The 15,225-nt window shown below is 38.8% G+C and overlaps 1 protein-coding gene across 1 annotated transcript; it reads right to left on the reverse strand.

Annotated features, from left to right (window-relative positions):
* Nucleotides 1–10,228: 10,228 nt before the first annotated feature.
* Nucleotides 10,229–10,970, reverse strand: LOC145909730 (uncharacterized). The gene is made up of 2 exons (XM_082997084.1): nucleotides 10,872–10,970; nucleotides 10,229–10,741 (listed from the first exon to the last, which is right to left on the reverse strand). Exons 1-2 carry the CDS (start codon nucleotides 10,968–10,970, stop codon nucleotides 10,229–10,231), a joined length of 612 nt encoding a protein of 203 aa, XP_082853210.1.
* Nucleotides 10,971–15,225: the final 4,255 nt, after the last annotated feature.

A 15,225-nucleotide genomic window follows, 5' to 3' on the forward strand; every position in this document is an offset into this window, starting at 1 on the left:
TCCCTAATTCCTAATCTTTTACTCAAGTGAATTTAAAAATTCTTCTTTGTTTTATTTCGTGATCCAAGAAGCTTTTGTCGACACCAAAATAAAAGTAGTGAAATATATGCCATACTGGTCCCATGTCGGTGTCACGTATGTGTGTCATTCTGGTGCTACGTAGCCCATGTCACTGGTGTCATGTGGCCCAAAAACATACCGGAGACACGTAGGAATGTCTGACACCATGTGTTTCATGCTGGTGCCACGCGGCCGAAAATTCGGTGACAATTGTGCTACGCTGGTGCCATGTGGCCCAAAATTTGTTCTATGTTTGCCATTCTGGTGCTACGTGGCCCATGTCACTTTTTCTTAGACCAGGTTCATCGCCACGAAATTTGCAAAGGAAAATCCAAGTGAATGAATGAAGCACACGGGGGTCTTGATTCCTTTTAACTTTGGCGACCATAACGGGAAAAATCTGTAAACTTCGCCGATTTAATTCCTGCCATAGCATCGACCCCACCTTACCTAGTGTAAAACCATGTTTGCTGTTAAGTGCAACATCTTTTTACAGAAGGATACATAAATATTTACGCTGACCTTTTTGCGTCATAGATTATTGCATTGCTTTAGCTGAGCGAAAAATATGACGACGCTCATAAAACATCAAATAACAGCGATTGACCAGCAAGGTTTGCAGGAAGGGAGAAGATTGGAGATGTTTAAAACAAATCAAATTGATCCCTCGATTTGTATGAGGGGAAGAGAATATGGAGTTTGCCAGGTATTTAAGCAGGAGATGCAGCCGAAAACCAAAAATTTGAACGCCCGAAACGGGTTCATGTGGGTGCGTAGTGTTTACAAATGTAGCGTAAATCTTTCCTATATGTAACGCCACTAGGTGTCACAATATACCAATATTGCTGTAACTTTTGCTTGGCCATTGTAATGTTCCCGCCTTGTTTCTCCGTGTTGGTGCCCAACGAATAACGAAGATTGTATAATTACCAGAAAGTGAAAGTCTTTTCCTTGCTGGTAAATTCAAGTTTACTGACTCTATGTTTATCTCCGTATAAACCTATGTAAAATGCTGCTTTGATCCATATCTTTTCACAACGAAGTATATCCCAAGCAAAGCCAATAAATGCTGGGTTGTCTGTGTGATTTCAGGTTCTTTCCGCCGCAAAAACAAAAATTTTGTTCGTACGTCATAGAGAAATTTGGCCAAAGCTGCTACGCGTTGATTTTTTAATTTTTTACGAAAAGTTCTGGTTTATTTAACCAAAGATTTTGTTTAACTCCTGTTGCTTTGAAAGCTCAGTTTTTGTTAACTCCGTAAACCATGGGTTATTAAATTACTTAGTGTTCAAAAGTTGTGCAAAACATATAACTGCCCTCCATAACTGTTGCTATGAAGCTCATCACTTCACCGGTTATCTAATCACGTACCATATTTTGAAACACTTTTCTGCCCTGGTGTTCTCAGTGACTTTATCGTTACTGACTATGTTTTTGTCAGTCAGTCATAAATGGATAAAAGTTAAATTGAAGCTGAATTGTATTATATAAATTAGAAGAACATTACAATTATCCTCATAATGCTCTGATTAGAAAATAAAACAACTGTTCTCGAGCACAATCTGTCTTGTGACACAGAAATAGTTTTTTGTTCTAAATCATGACGTCACTTTTTTCTTTATTATTTAAACTTAACGCACACAAAATTCTACAACAAAAATGGATTGATCCAATAGCTCTGACACAGTTTCAATGCAATATATTGTTTTAACATACATCGATAATATTATTAAGAGGTGAGATTAAAACTAAACACATTTCATGTAAGCTTTTTCAGGGTTGTTTTTCGCACCCGTATTTATGTTATCTGGTTATTTGATGACGTCATAGTTGTGGACAGCTTTGTTTGTTTCATCTCGATTTCTGGGCTCTGTGAAAAAGAAACCAATACATATTCCTCAACCCCGACGATTTTTGTGAAATATTTGAAAAGGTTTTATTTATACTGAAGGTGCTGAGGTGAGTTTGGTTACCTGAGGAAATGTGTTTACTCACCTACAGAAGCAACATTTTCCATTCCTAGGTTGGTTTGACGATCAACTCTAACAAAATATGTTGCATTATTACACACCCTACTAGTTGAAAACAAATTACGATAATCATAAGCAACAGCACACAGACTTACATATGTTTTGTACGCGACCAGAAGCAGATGATCCCAATGACAACAGCAACAATAATAATGCCATCAAGTGCCAAAGAGGCTATGTTCATGATTGTAGGGTCGTGATTGTGTTGGATTGCATCTGACGAACGAGTGAGAATTACTGCTGAAGGCAAACAAAAGCATTTGTTCGGGAAAGTGAAAATACTCTTTCTTAAGTTAATAAAAATGAATTTACGAATGGAAGTTGCAGAATTTGGTTTTGCATCCTCTGTAGCAGAAGTTTGGAAATCAATGACTGCGGTTGTAGCTGGGTTTGGTTTGTAAGAGGCTGCGTGGGTTGTGGCGTGACTCGTTGCTATTATCATCGTTGTTGCTGTTGCTGTCCCTGTTGCTGCTGTGCTTGGTGTTACTAGTAAACATGTGCACGTCTATCATTTAAACAACCTAACAGTGTTTGTAGAATATTAATCTAATCAAGGTCCCTTGACAGGCTGTCGATCGCACACCGTATCTCGATATGTATTTCAATGTAAATTCCAATACAACTCTGTTGGTTGATGTTCAGAAAAATATATTTCGCCTAAAGACATCATCAGCTTCTTATTCAAATACAACACTTTTTTGAATAACATTTAATCTATCACAATAAAAAACTGATGGTGCATTTGAGCGAAATATAACTGAGCTGTTTTCATAACCGCAGTGTTGGAATTAAAAAAGAAATATAACTATTTAATAGTTGATTGCTTTGAAACAATGGTTCTTTAGTTGTAAAGTTAGATTTTATTGATTTATGATCTAAGTGTTGTTTGCTGATGCATATTTTCAGAATATTATTTTAATGCATCTTGGTAATTACCTTCTGGAATCCGTTGGCAAATATATCTCGAAGTAACATTGCATTCCGTACTTCTCCACTTGTATGTTGAATCAAGTGATGTTAATGAACCCATTATCACACAATACTTGGATCCTGTTGCGATCGGTTCCCCTGTTGCCCACTGTCCGTTGACAACATCTACTCTATATTCCTTCACTTGATTCCACCACTTATGGTTGCTTGTTTCTACATCTCGTTTTGCTCCGATGTAGAACGAGTATGGGGCGACTGTGTAGATGGACAATCAATGTGGTTTAATGTTACGAGACATCCATGAAAATGTATGAAAATGAATTTAGCACAAATACTGTTGACTCGAGAGATGTCAAACAAAATAATTAAATTATAAATGTGACTCTGTTACGTTAAGGTTTTTAACAAATGTTTCTGAGGGGAAAAACGAAATTTCACACCTGCTGTATTTCCAATCTTTCCAACCAGGAAGTTAAATTCAGACCGTGTTTTAACATGGGTGAGATATGCATTGTGTGCATTGCATGTTGTTTCAGCTTCTGTGTATGAATTAACTTGAGGTCCGATCAAATATTCCCTGTAGTCATCCAACTTATGCCAAGTTTGTCCACAAACAACAGGTAGAAGATTTACAAATAACACAACAAATAATTTCATTGTCCTCTCTAATTAATGTAAACTTTGTTGGAAATTGTTATGTGAAATAACCTATACACGCAAACGCTGCAATTAAAGTTCTTATCATGGCTAGCAGTAACTAGGTCAGCTACACAACAAAAATCCTTCGCTAGATGATTACATATGGCACACAAACACGTTAAATAAATATTTGAAACATTATCGCTTTATTGAATTGTAGATATTTGACGAGTGCGAACTTTCTCTAGAACTCTCTGTGTGTGACGTCACAAATTGCAACAGCCTGCAAACGCATCACTGGTTTACAGGAAATAAGTGTAGTGGAAACTGTGTGTTTGCGACCAACTTCAATTCTAAACGAGTCCAAATCTTATCAACGCCATGTTAGCAAATTTCTATCAACAAAAGTTACAAAAGAATTCGTCAACGCGTTTAAACGTTTACAAGAATACAAGTCATTTGCATCATTCCAAACCATTGTTGCAACTGACAAAATTCCGAGAGAACAGACTGAAGCAAAGTTTATGTAAATTGAAATTTGCATATTATATGCGCAAAGGAGCCATAATAATCAATGAGAGCTGCAGACAGGGTGTATACACGCACTATTTCGACCTGTAAGGTCTCATCAGTGCAGCTGTTGAAGTGGCACTGTGCTAGCTGGTAGACTAGCAGGCACACAGATTTCCACTTTGTGGTACCTTTCGGTCAATCGTCGGTATGTTGTGTACCAAACTAGATACCAATTAACACAGACGAACCACATGGAGCGCACTATGGCCAAAACAACTGTTTGGGATCCGATAGCGCCATCGGCTCGGCTTTCACCCAAATCATATTATATGCGCAAAAGAGCCATAATAATCAATGAGAGCTGCAGACAGGGTGTATACACTCACAAATTTACATATTTCATCAATAAAACAATTTAAAACCACACACCGCACTGTAATATAGCTGCTTCTACTTACTGCTGCGGTTACAACGGCTTGCAAATACGTCATCAGCCCATGTTCAGAATAGAGTGGGTTCTTGTGGTGTTTTGTTTCCTCTTGTGTCAGCGAAGAACAAATAAGTTGTGGATTTTCTACGCATGCATATGAAAAACATAAAATTTGAGTCTTTGCAAGCTGCTATAGGTTTAACCTATTACCAGTACATGGCCAAAGAAAATGTGCTAAGTCAGGGTCGGAGCCATCGCACAAATCAAATGTTGTTGTGATTCCTAATCCTGCTGCTGAATACTTTTAACTAGAGTCTTCGAGAGAGAAAACTACTGCGAAGTAACGTAGCCTTCACGATAAGATTTCCTTAGTTTAAAAAACAAACAATGGTATTCGTGGCCCCATTTTTTGTTAACGTCCCCAACAGACGGACAGGGTCCACAATACCCGGAACCGGCTGTACTGCCCCAACTTGTGGGGCTGCTTTTAACATAACATTTGAAGTCTTTCCGTCAGTTGTGGTGATGATGATACGTGGGACGCAGCCCATAAAACACACCAGCAAACTGCGCACAGTGGGATGCTCTGCAACATAGAGGAAGCCACAATATTGCCCACCCACATTACAGTCGTATTGTATATTTAGTTATCTTGTTTCACAACAAATGTATCGCGGTTTATTGATGAGATTGTCACGTGGTAGAAAACGAAATACAACAGACTGAAAGACTCAACATATAATGAACCAACATGTGTGTTGCCATTCGCGATCTTATATTTCCGCATAAAATCGCTAAGTTTTGTAAAATCTGATTTTAAACAGTACGTCGCCATGTGCTACCAATGAATTAGCTTTATATCTGTTGTTACAAGGTTATCTCATAAATCTCACTTATTGTAATCAACAAGTTTCTGTCCTGTCTATGGCGAGTATAAATTTAATCAAAAATAGAAAAAAACACGATTTCTGTGCAAACCACCTCGTACGTTTTTTAATTAAAGGTGATTAAAAAAACAATAAAACTAATTAAATTCGAACGAATCACAACGCAATTGCATTTTCAAAATTTTGACGGATTTTCAAAAACAAGTTTTAATACGACAAAGTGAGTGTGCACGACTTTAAGCAACAAAATACAAATTTACTCCACGAAACCCATTGTTCCTAATGTTTACTACAAATTCAGTTTGTATAAAGATTTTAAGCTAATAGTGGTTCAAAAAGCAACAGCAAAATGCAGGTATTTTGGCAACATTTGAGTTTTAATCCAAAGAGTCTTACTCATAGTACATATTGTGAAACAACAAGCATCAAATTTATATCGTTTTATTTGACAAATCGATTTCGCTTATGTAGGCTGTGAGCATCGTCAGGTTCTGCAAGTATTACATGATAATAAAATGTAATACACAAAAACACTGCTGCACATAAGTTATTTGAAATTGGAAACAGGAAGTCTTTTTTTGAAGTTATGCCTTTAAAGGTCTAAGTGTAAACAACAGCGTGGTAGCGAGTTATTGAGCAAGTCCTACTCATGTTCATTATTTAAAACTTCACGTGATTTTTTACTTCTGCAAAATATTTTTACACGAGACAAAATCATATTGTACAAACGCGACAATTTTGATGCGACATCATTTTAATATTTGTTGATTAAACCTGGGACCAATCAGTATCAATATTAGACGCATTTCATGTAGGCCTCTTCAATCCCAGGATTAACGTTGCTTTTCATGCCAGTGTTTGCATGATCCGGCTGCTTCATGACGTCATGGTTGTGAGATTTGTTTTTATCTTGGCTTTTGGAACCTGTTTAGTTTCAAAAAGATGCTGATTCACGTTTCTCAACATACGATTATATGTGAGGTAAATTCACAATAAATTCGTATAAATAACCTACTCGGTACATTCGGTTGCTCACCCAACATATTTCCCATGTCAAGGTTGGTTTGTTCATCAACACTAAATTTAACAAAACAATGGCTTGCATAAAATTCTGATTGCAAACGAGCCAAAAAAGAGTAGCATAACAACACATGAACTTACGGTTGTTTCTTACGTGACCAAAAGCAGATGATTGCAATGATAACAGCACTAATTGTGAGAACTTCAAGTACAACCAAGGTAATAATCAGGCTGGTGTTGTCCTTAATACGATGGATTGCATCTGACAAACCAGTGAGAATTTCTGCCAACAAATAAACAAAACTCGTATGTGAAAATATTATAATGAAATAATGACTAAGTTTGACTTACGAATGGAAGTAAGGGAGTTTTGGTTTGACTGCATTTCCTTATCTGGACTGTGGTGAGCAATTGAGACGACGCTTGTTGCCGATTTTAGATGTGTAATGAAAGCGTAAGTTGTTACGTCACTGGTTGCTGTAGTTGTAGTAACTGCTGCTGTTGTTTGTGTTGTTGAGCTTGCTGCCATTGGTTGAAAGGTTTAGCCGATATTTTAAACAAATATACAACATTGCACAGTAATTTAATGGTTCAACCGTTTTATTGTAGTATTTAGTGTGGAGTACCGCTTGTGAAAGATGATATTTCTTCTGCTATTTCTACAGTTATGTGAATTTTTGCTGGAACATTTATCCGTATCTCATTTATAAATATTGAACATTCTTAACTTGTTCTAAATGTCGAGGTAGCTTGTTGTTTCCCATAACTGTGCATTAAGGCGAAGGCAAGAAGTAAACGCAACGTACCTTACAAGTCGGTACATAGTAAATGTATCTTGGCATATCACTTTATGGAAACGGGGCAACCACCCAACCCACATTATGTTTTCTTAATAGCTACGGGGATGATTTACAAAGTTACTACAACCCAGGGATACAAGACACATGTTGTTACAGCGCCTACATTGTGGAATTCTTTCACAAATGTATCTTGATTTATGTGAGCAAGGAACATCTCTCCATCTGTATGTTGGATCAAGTTCATGAATCCATCCCATTATCACACAATCCTCATTTCCACCAGCGTTGTTTGGTTCTTGCATAAGCCACTGTCCACTGTTAGCACTTGATCCATCCCTTCACTGGAAGTTGTTTGTTCCCGGAAATCGTGTTGTTCCGATGTAGAATGAATATGGGAACTCTTAACGTTATTTGTCAAAACATTACTGAACCAATCAATGGTTTAGGCCACAAGAAATTTTCGCTTCATTAATGAGTTTCAAATTAAAAATAAGTTTGACGGTAAAGTAACCACAATGGTGAAGATTTTTGCTCACAATTGTTCACAACTTGTACACAAAAATTACCAATTTCGAAACATCAGTGACTGCGGTATAAAAATTTTCCTATCTTTACTCAAACACATGCAAAGAACAAGCATCATACATAGATCTAAAAGGAATTTTACGAAACCAAAAGTAAAACTTTTCTTTACCAAAGAAGAGTTAATGATCATCGCATTACATGTTACTGTCCCAATCTTCTCCACCAGGAGGTTAAATATGTTTGTTGTTTTAAAATTAGCGAGATGTGCATTGTGTTTACTGCATGCAGTTTCAGCTTCTGTGTATGAATTAACTTTGGATCCGATCAAATATTCGTGGAAGTCATCCAACTTCTAACAAGTTTGTCCAAAAACAACAGGTAGAGAATTTACAAATAATATAACAAGGAATCTCATTGCTGGTTATATTGCCGGTCTAATTTAATTGCATAAACGTTTTAAGCGTTGCTAAAACCACTGGGATTATATTGAATAAGATTCTTTTTTTCCCTCACTCCATTGATTTTTTTCCAGTGACGCAATCATTTCTAGTAAAATGATAGAACGGCGCCCCTGAAAGACGTTGACGTTTTTTTAGATGAATCCGCTCACGTTATAAGCTGATTCGTTTATATCACTGCTGCACAGTGGTATATGCGGTAACAAATTTCCACCAGTAAGTTTGCGACGCCCCCAAGAACAACAAATCGACGCGTCATATGGAAACTCCGCAAGTAAATTACCAAAATATCTGTAAGTGAGCAAACCTTTTCGGTGTTCGACCGATGTAGAAGGAAGAAAACGTACAATGAACAAATCCTGCTTTCACAACCACCATAAAATGTTACAGCGTGTTTGAGTTTAAATTTATGTCCACAAGTTTAAGAGTCTCAGTGATATTTTTACAGTATTTTACACCACTGTAAATGAATATCTCTTTCCACACCAGAACATCTGGTTATAAGAGCTATGCTACTGTATAGTGCAGCTACCTGGTTAACACATCTTCTTCTATTGTTGTCATATTGCAAGTGATAACGCACGGACTGATGATCACGCAAGCAGTGGGTTGAACAGGTGGGACATGTTTGGTGGGAAATTGACATCATCCTAAAATAACATTGTGACACCAACACACAATTACGCCTCTAGCTTGAAAACTGTCAGAAAGTTTGGGCGATCTAGTTATGTTGCTCAATTACATACGAACACTTGATGGAGGAGAGGATAATCCACGTTATGTTTTACCTCCACATTAACCAATTCTTACTTGTTTTGTGATGTCATAATTAATAGATGCATGAGTTGCTAGTGTCGGGATACTCCCCGACTAAGTGACCGTGGGGTACGACTACGTCTCAGGCCTCGCACCCAAGGGATCCGACTGAGTCTCGATGGCAACTCGGCCTCGTAAACTTGCCTTGTCTATCTTAAGGTAACTGTTGGAGTTAAATAACTCCTTTACACAAGTCTGTGCGTCTTCTAAATAATCTAACTCCCGACTAAGCACATACATCCACCAAGCTTTAAACCAGTTGTTACTAAATTTGTCCAAGACCCTAACACGGCAAAAGCTATATAGCTCGATTAGCCAAGTGCCCTACATAGGTTATTTATGTTTGGGTTGACTTTGTTTTTCGATTAACTAAAAGTAGTTACCAATATGGTTTCAATAATTTAAGGCTCTTCTGGCAAAAAAACTTGTTTGGACGACGTTTCGGTCGTTATTCAACAGACCTTCATCAGGACAAGCGAAGTAAAATAAAACGCCAACACGGCGATAAATAGCAACGCGTGACAAAAAAGAGCGAAAAAGGACAAAAAAAGCTGAAAAACGGGGAGCGGAGCACAAAGAATTAAAAATGCGCGCCAACAAGGAGTGAGATATCAGGGTCTAAAGCACAGTGCCGTGTGGTACGCAGGACCATCAGGTTTAATCAGGGGACGTGTCGCGCAGACTGTTTATCAAATGCCGATAAACGGGTGGAAAAAAGGTTTCCCTTTTGTCATTAAGTGCAGATTCAAGTCCATTTATATGCACAGACTCCAATGAACATTCTCTTGTACCTATCATTTTCCCTGTCCAGAATTATTGTATCTTTAAAATTGACCATATGCCCTGTTTCTGCCACATGTTACGACAGTGCTGACCCTGCAACCTTCTTCGGCTTGACGACATTCCGCTGATGTTCCTTTAATCTTGTCCGCAAGGCGCGACCCGTCTCGCCAATATACACCTTCTCACATTTTCAACAATGGATGCGGTATATCACACCCCTAGCATCTAGCGCACCTCCAGTGCAATCTTTGGGATGTGAGACCAAGGAGCGTAATGTGACTGAAGGACGCTCGAACACCAGGATGGAAAAATCCTCCAGCAATCTCTTCAAGGTCTCCTAAAGTCCTGGAAAATATGGAAGAACAACCACACCCGCGGATGGACTTTTGTCGCATTTAGGCAGGGATGCATGGTTTCGTCGCAGAAAGGAGCTTGGGTAACCATTCCTTAACAGAGCATCCCGCACACTACCCACCTCTTGTTCTCGGGTCTTTTTCTCTGTAACATGATTCTCCGCTATAGTGTATCGTGCACGCACTACAGCCCACTTGTGCGATATAGGGTGCGCTGACCGGAAGGATGGATACCTGTCAGAATGCGTCGGTTTTCGGTAAACACTCGTGCGGAGCGACCCACGGTTTTCCCTTTGAACAGCAACATCTAAACACGATAAAATCCCATCATGCTCAACCTCCATGGTGAACTTAATGCTCGCTTCGATCGAGTTGAGGTTCTCAAGCAGCGATTCCACGATATCATCCACGTAACGTCGCCAAAAGCGTGGGGGACTCGAAAACGTTGACAACACTCTTCGCTCCACGGATTCCATGAACTGTGTTGGCGACCACAACTGAAAGCGGAGACCCCAAGGTTGAACCAAAAATTTGCTAATAAAATTCACCTTTGAACGACAGATAGGTGGCGTCCAGGCAGAGTTGAATGCATTCCACGATCTCCGGTAGTGGCCACGAACAACTTGCCTCCAATGTCTCATCTCTCTGCAGTCTTTCTGCCGCCACTTCCACTGCCAACTTCACCGGTACGTTTGTGAAGAGAGAGACGACATCAAATGATACCATTACCTCCTCCTGGTCCACGCTCAATTCTTTAATCTGTGCTGCAAAATCGATAGAATTCCGGACGTCTCATCCGTCGCACCCACAAGGGAGGCCAAAATATGGGCCACATATTTAGCAAGATTATACGTGGGAGATCCAGGAACGACACAATACGCCTAAGTGGAACCCCAGGTTTATGAATCTTTGGAAGACCATAAAGACACGACGTCCGCCCATCCGTGCTATGCAACTCGAAAAATACCCTCACTGATAACACTTGCTTGTCCCTGTGTAAGCGACCAACCATTGCATTAACCTTTTGTTTAACAACGTGACAGGGATCCCTCTTCACCTTGCGGTAGGTTTTTTCGTCAACCAACATTAACTTAAGCTTGTTCTCGTAATCCCATCTATTCATAACCACCGTCGCATTTCCTTTGTCCGCAGGGAGTATTACAATGTCATCATTATATACGTATCTGGTGATGTTGTTAGAATCTGTTGTGTTGTCGTAATTCCTTTTGTCGTTTTCTCCTGCACGATTTCAGTTGTTTGTTGGGGAAGTATTTGCGAAGTACTTCCAAAGGTTATTTGTATTGCTTCTGTAGTTGTTGTTTTGGTTGTTGTACTTGCTAAAAGGTATGTAACGCGAAATTAAACAATATGTTTATATAGGGCTCCTTACTTGCTCACACCAACATATTGTCACGTTTAAATATTTCTAAAAACATTTTTATTTTTGTATGCGCAAAAGAGCCATAATAATCAATGAGAGCTGCAGACAGGGTGCATACACGCACTGTTTCGACCTGTAAGGTCTCATCAGTGCAGCTGTTGATGTGGCACTGTGCTAGCTGGTAGACTAGCAGGCACGCAGATTTCGGTCAATCGTCGATATGTTGGGTACCAAACTAGGTATCAATCAACACAGACGAACCACGTGGAGCGCACTATGGCCATAACAACAGCTCTCATTGAGCGCACTATGTTTGCAGCTCTCACTAACCCACATAATTTGGAAGACAAGAAACCGCATCAAACACGACTCCCGCCCTTTGAACAACATCCCCAATCACTTCATCCGATCATTTAAATCCTCTATTGCTTTGAGACTCGCTACACAACGTCACAGGGAAAACCCCTCTCTCGAAGGCGTCCTGGCCGACGTCAAGAAAAATATAACCCAATTTTGGTAACCTTCTCTCAACCCCCGTTTGACAAACAACCAATATTCAATGTATTGCTACGTAGCATTCCCTTTTTGTGTGTGTGTATGTGACCGCCCTTTGTATTACTTATACACTCTACTTGCGTTTTATTTGTAATCGTAAATCCCGCTTTTTTTCCGCACCTTTCCCTTGCTCTCCTCCATTTCCTTCTTTTCCTATTTGTGCAGTACTTTGTCGTCTGCAATTTTTTTCTTTTGTACCTGTATTTTTTGTCTCTTCTTTTCCTCCATTTTGGTGTGATATTCGTGGTAGCCTTGTGCTCATCCGAACAAAAAAAAAAAAACAGTGCGTGTATACACCCTGTCCGCAGCTCTCATTGATTATTATGGCTCTTTTGCGCATATAATATGATTTGGGTGAAAGCCGAGCCGATAGCGCTATTGGGTCCCAAACAGTTGTTTTGGCCATAGTGCGCTTCACGTGGTTCGTCTGTGTTGATTGGTACCTAGTTTGGTACCCAACATATAGACGATTGACCGAAAGGTACCACAAAGTGGAAATCTGTGTGCCTGCTAGTCTACCAGCTAGCACAGTGCCACATCGACAGCTGCACTGATGAGACCTTACAGGTCGAAACAGTGCATGTATACACCCTGTCTGCAGCTCTCATTTTTATTTTTTATATCAATCAAGGCAATTTGATTGTAACAAACTAACTTAAAAATGGCAATAAATGCTGTTCGTCTCACAGTTACGACCTGTGTGGATAAGTGAAAATATTTATATATTTTTTTTAAAACTTTGTTCGTCTGCAGATACCTCCTGGTATCCGTTGAAAAACCCATCTCGAAGTAACATTGCATTCCGTAAAGAATACGGATTTCATGTTTAAGTGCCAGAATACGACGTAATCTAATTTTTACAGATGCAGAAAAACTATTTGTAATCCATTCTGATTTGCCAAGTAAACTTTTTTTAAATTGTGCGATGTGCCAGATATGTGATTTACAGGAGCAAATACGCGGAAACGAACCCGACCTTAAAGAAATTTGTGATTTTTTTGAAGAATCTACGTAACTGTGAATTTTACCTGGCAAAAAAAAGAAATACTTTATTGTTGCATAAAATTAAATGGTCGCATACTGTCTAAAGTACTCAACGTAATTTGTCATGTTTTTTTTGCCTCCTGGACTCTTGGCAGCGTACCTACGTCACAATGCAAAATGATTACATCACAATTATTTTTGTCACGATACAAGATATTTACATGAAGAAAGTTTCGGCGAGAAGGACAAGAGCTTGCTCAGTCTTGGTAAGCTGCGACATCTTGCGGTTGAAGAACAAACTTACAAAAAGCTAAAGTTGGGTAAAAAATTGCTAATGGAACAAAAAATTGTAACTTTGAATTCAATTTAACAAAGTGACACACGCATATAAACGTTTTCTCTCGCTAATGCCCGAACTTTTCATGCATTATTAATGAGAGCGGACAAACGCAATCTGTGGGCCTCGGGTTTAAACAAATCGAAATCTGAAACCCGCAAATAGATGTGTGAAATACCTCAATATCTGCATAAACAAATCTGACCTTTGTACAGCAATCCTGTTAGACTTTTCATTAATCGTGTTTGGTTGAAAACACGGAGAAACAAATTGCTGCTCATATTAACCCCGATACGATGTTTTGGTCCCGTTGAAAGAAGAAGAATTTTTTTTTTCTTTTCAAATAATTAAAATAAATAAACGAATATTCCTGAAGAAATGCGATTACATCAATTGTCAAAAGACCAGGAATTATACATTAGCATTTAAATTTGTATTTACTTTGGCAAAATACAAACAATTAACTACGTTTGACAGCAAAAATCTAAACTGCGCATGCGCGCAAACCTCCAACCTCATGCTGCAGTGCCACAACACAAATGCACCAAAACCACATTCTAAATCGATCTAAAACCCACTTTCTATTCCAACTTTTATTTAATCTTTTCTTTTTTCATTACACGCAAGTTCCAATTTCAATCATTTAATTTCGAAAAAAGGTATTGATTTTTGCCAGCACAATATGGCGGATGACGTAACGCAAAGTGGGTCAACCCCTAAATTGCAATTAGTTTAATTTGTCCTTTCGTTGTTTTCCTGAACTAACTTGTAATTAGTTAAGTTGATTTTAATCAATAATTGTTCAGTTTTAGTCGATAAACATAACAGCAATTGTTTCCCTAATTAAACTCCCTGTTAATTGCTGGTTGCGATCTATTGAACAGCGGTTCCATTGCAACATTTAACAGCATTGGAAACAACACATTGAACACACGTTGAAAGTTTTTTCGATAACGGTTGTTACATTACGTATATATACCCACTTCACACTATGCAATGCTTAATTTACTCATGTTCCAGTTTCAATTCACATTGTTACAATAACACATCGCCGTTGAAACGGCGTAAAAGTAATGCCGACTTAAAAGTCACTAGTCCTGTATTAGTAAGTTGTACATGTCTGGTCTGTACCCTACACAAAAGCAATTACCCAATGCCGGTCCTAATGCCGAAGGAGCCACGGCGCCCGCTTTACTTTTCTCATGTTATGAAAGAAGTCGTTACCATGTTGTTACGAAATACCGCAGATTTAAGCTCACAAAAGAGCCACCTGGTCTCCTGCCAATGGACAAAAAGATAATTAAATTAATAATTCATGGTTTCGTGCGGCAGGATGTGTGTACCATAACAACTCGCCGACCGAGACGACAGTGGTTATTCACAACATCGCATTAGGAATTAATTCCCTGGAAAACCTCCCAGGGCAACTTGGGGTTTGTATAAAGAATGGCCACGTTGTCAATGTTGACTACGTCACTGTTACACTACTCTACAGTTTTGCGTTGTTGTGGAAATTGTTTTCGCAATGTTCGAATCTAAGTGATGCTACAGTTTTACCTGTGGTGTATTCGATCCGCTTATAATTTATTATGGTGTATATTTACCTGCTTTACCAGCAGATAAAAGCCTTTTTCGTTCGTGTGACGTTTAATACACACAAATTTGTTACTGCAAGATAAATTCGGGAAGGAATGACCAAATCACGAGGTTTGTGACGTCACAGT

Source organism: Ascidia mentula, chromosome 7 (assembly GCF_947561715.1).
Source record: "Ascidia mentula chromosome 7, kaAscMent1.1, whole genome shotgun sequence".
Lineage (NCBI taxonomy): Eukaryota > Metazoa > Chordata > Ascidiacea > Phlebobranchia > Ascidiidae > Ascidia > Ascidia mentula.

Excerpts from the sequence above, each read along its gene's own strand:
- LOC145909730 (XM_082997084.1), bottom strand. The coding sequence starts at position 10,970 with ATGGTATCATTTGATGTCGTCTCTCTCTTCACAAACGTACCGGTGAAG. Across the intron at positions 10,742-10,871 it reads AGAGAGATGAGACATTGGAG|TTGTGGTCGCCAACACAGTT; the intron begins GCAAGTTGTTCG and ends CTCCGCTTTCAG.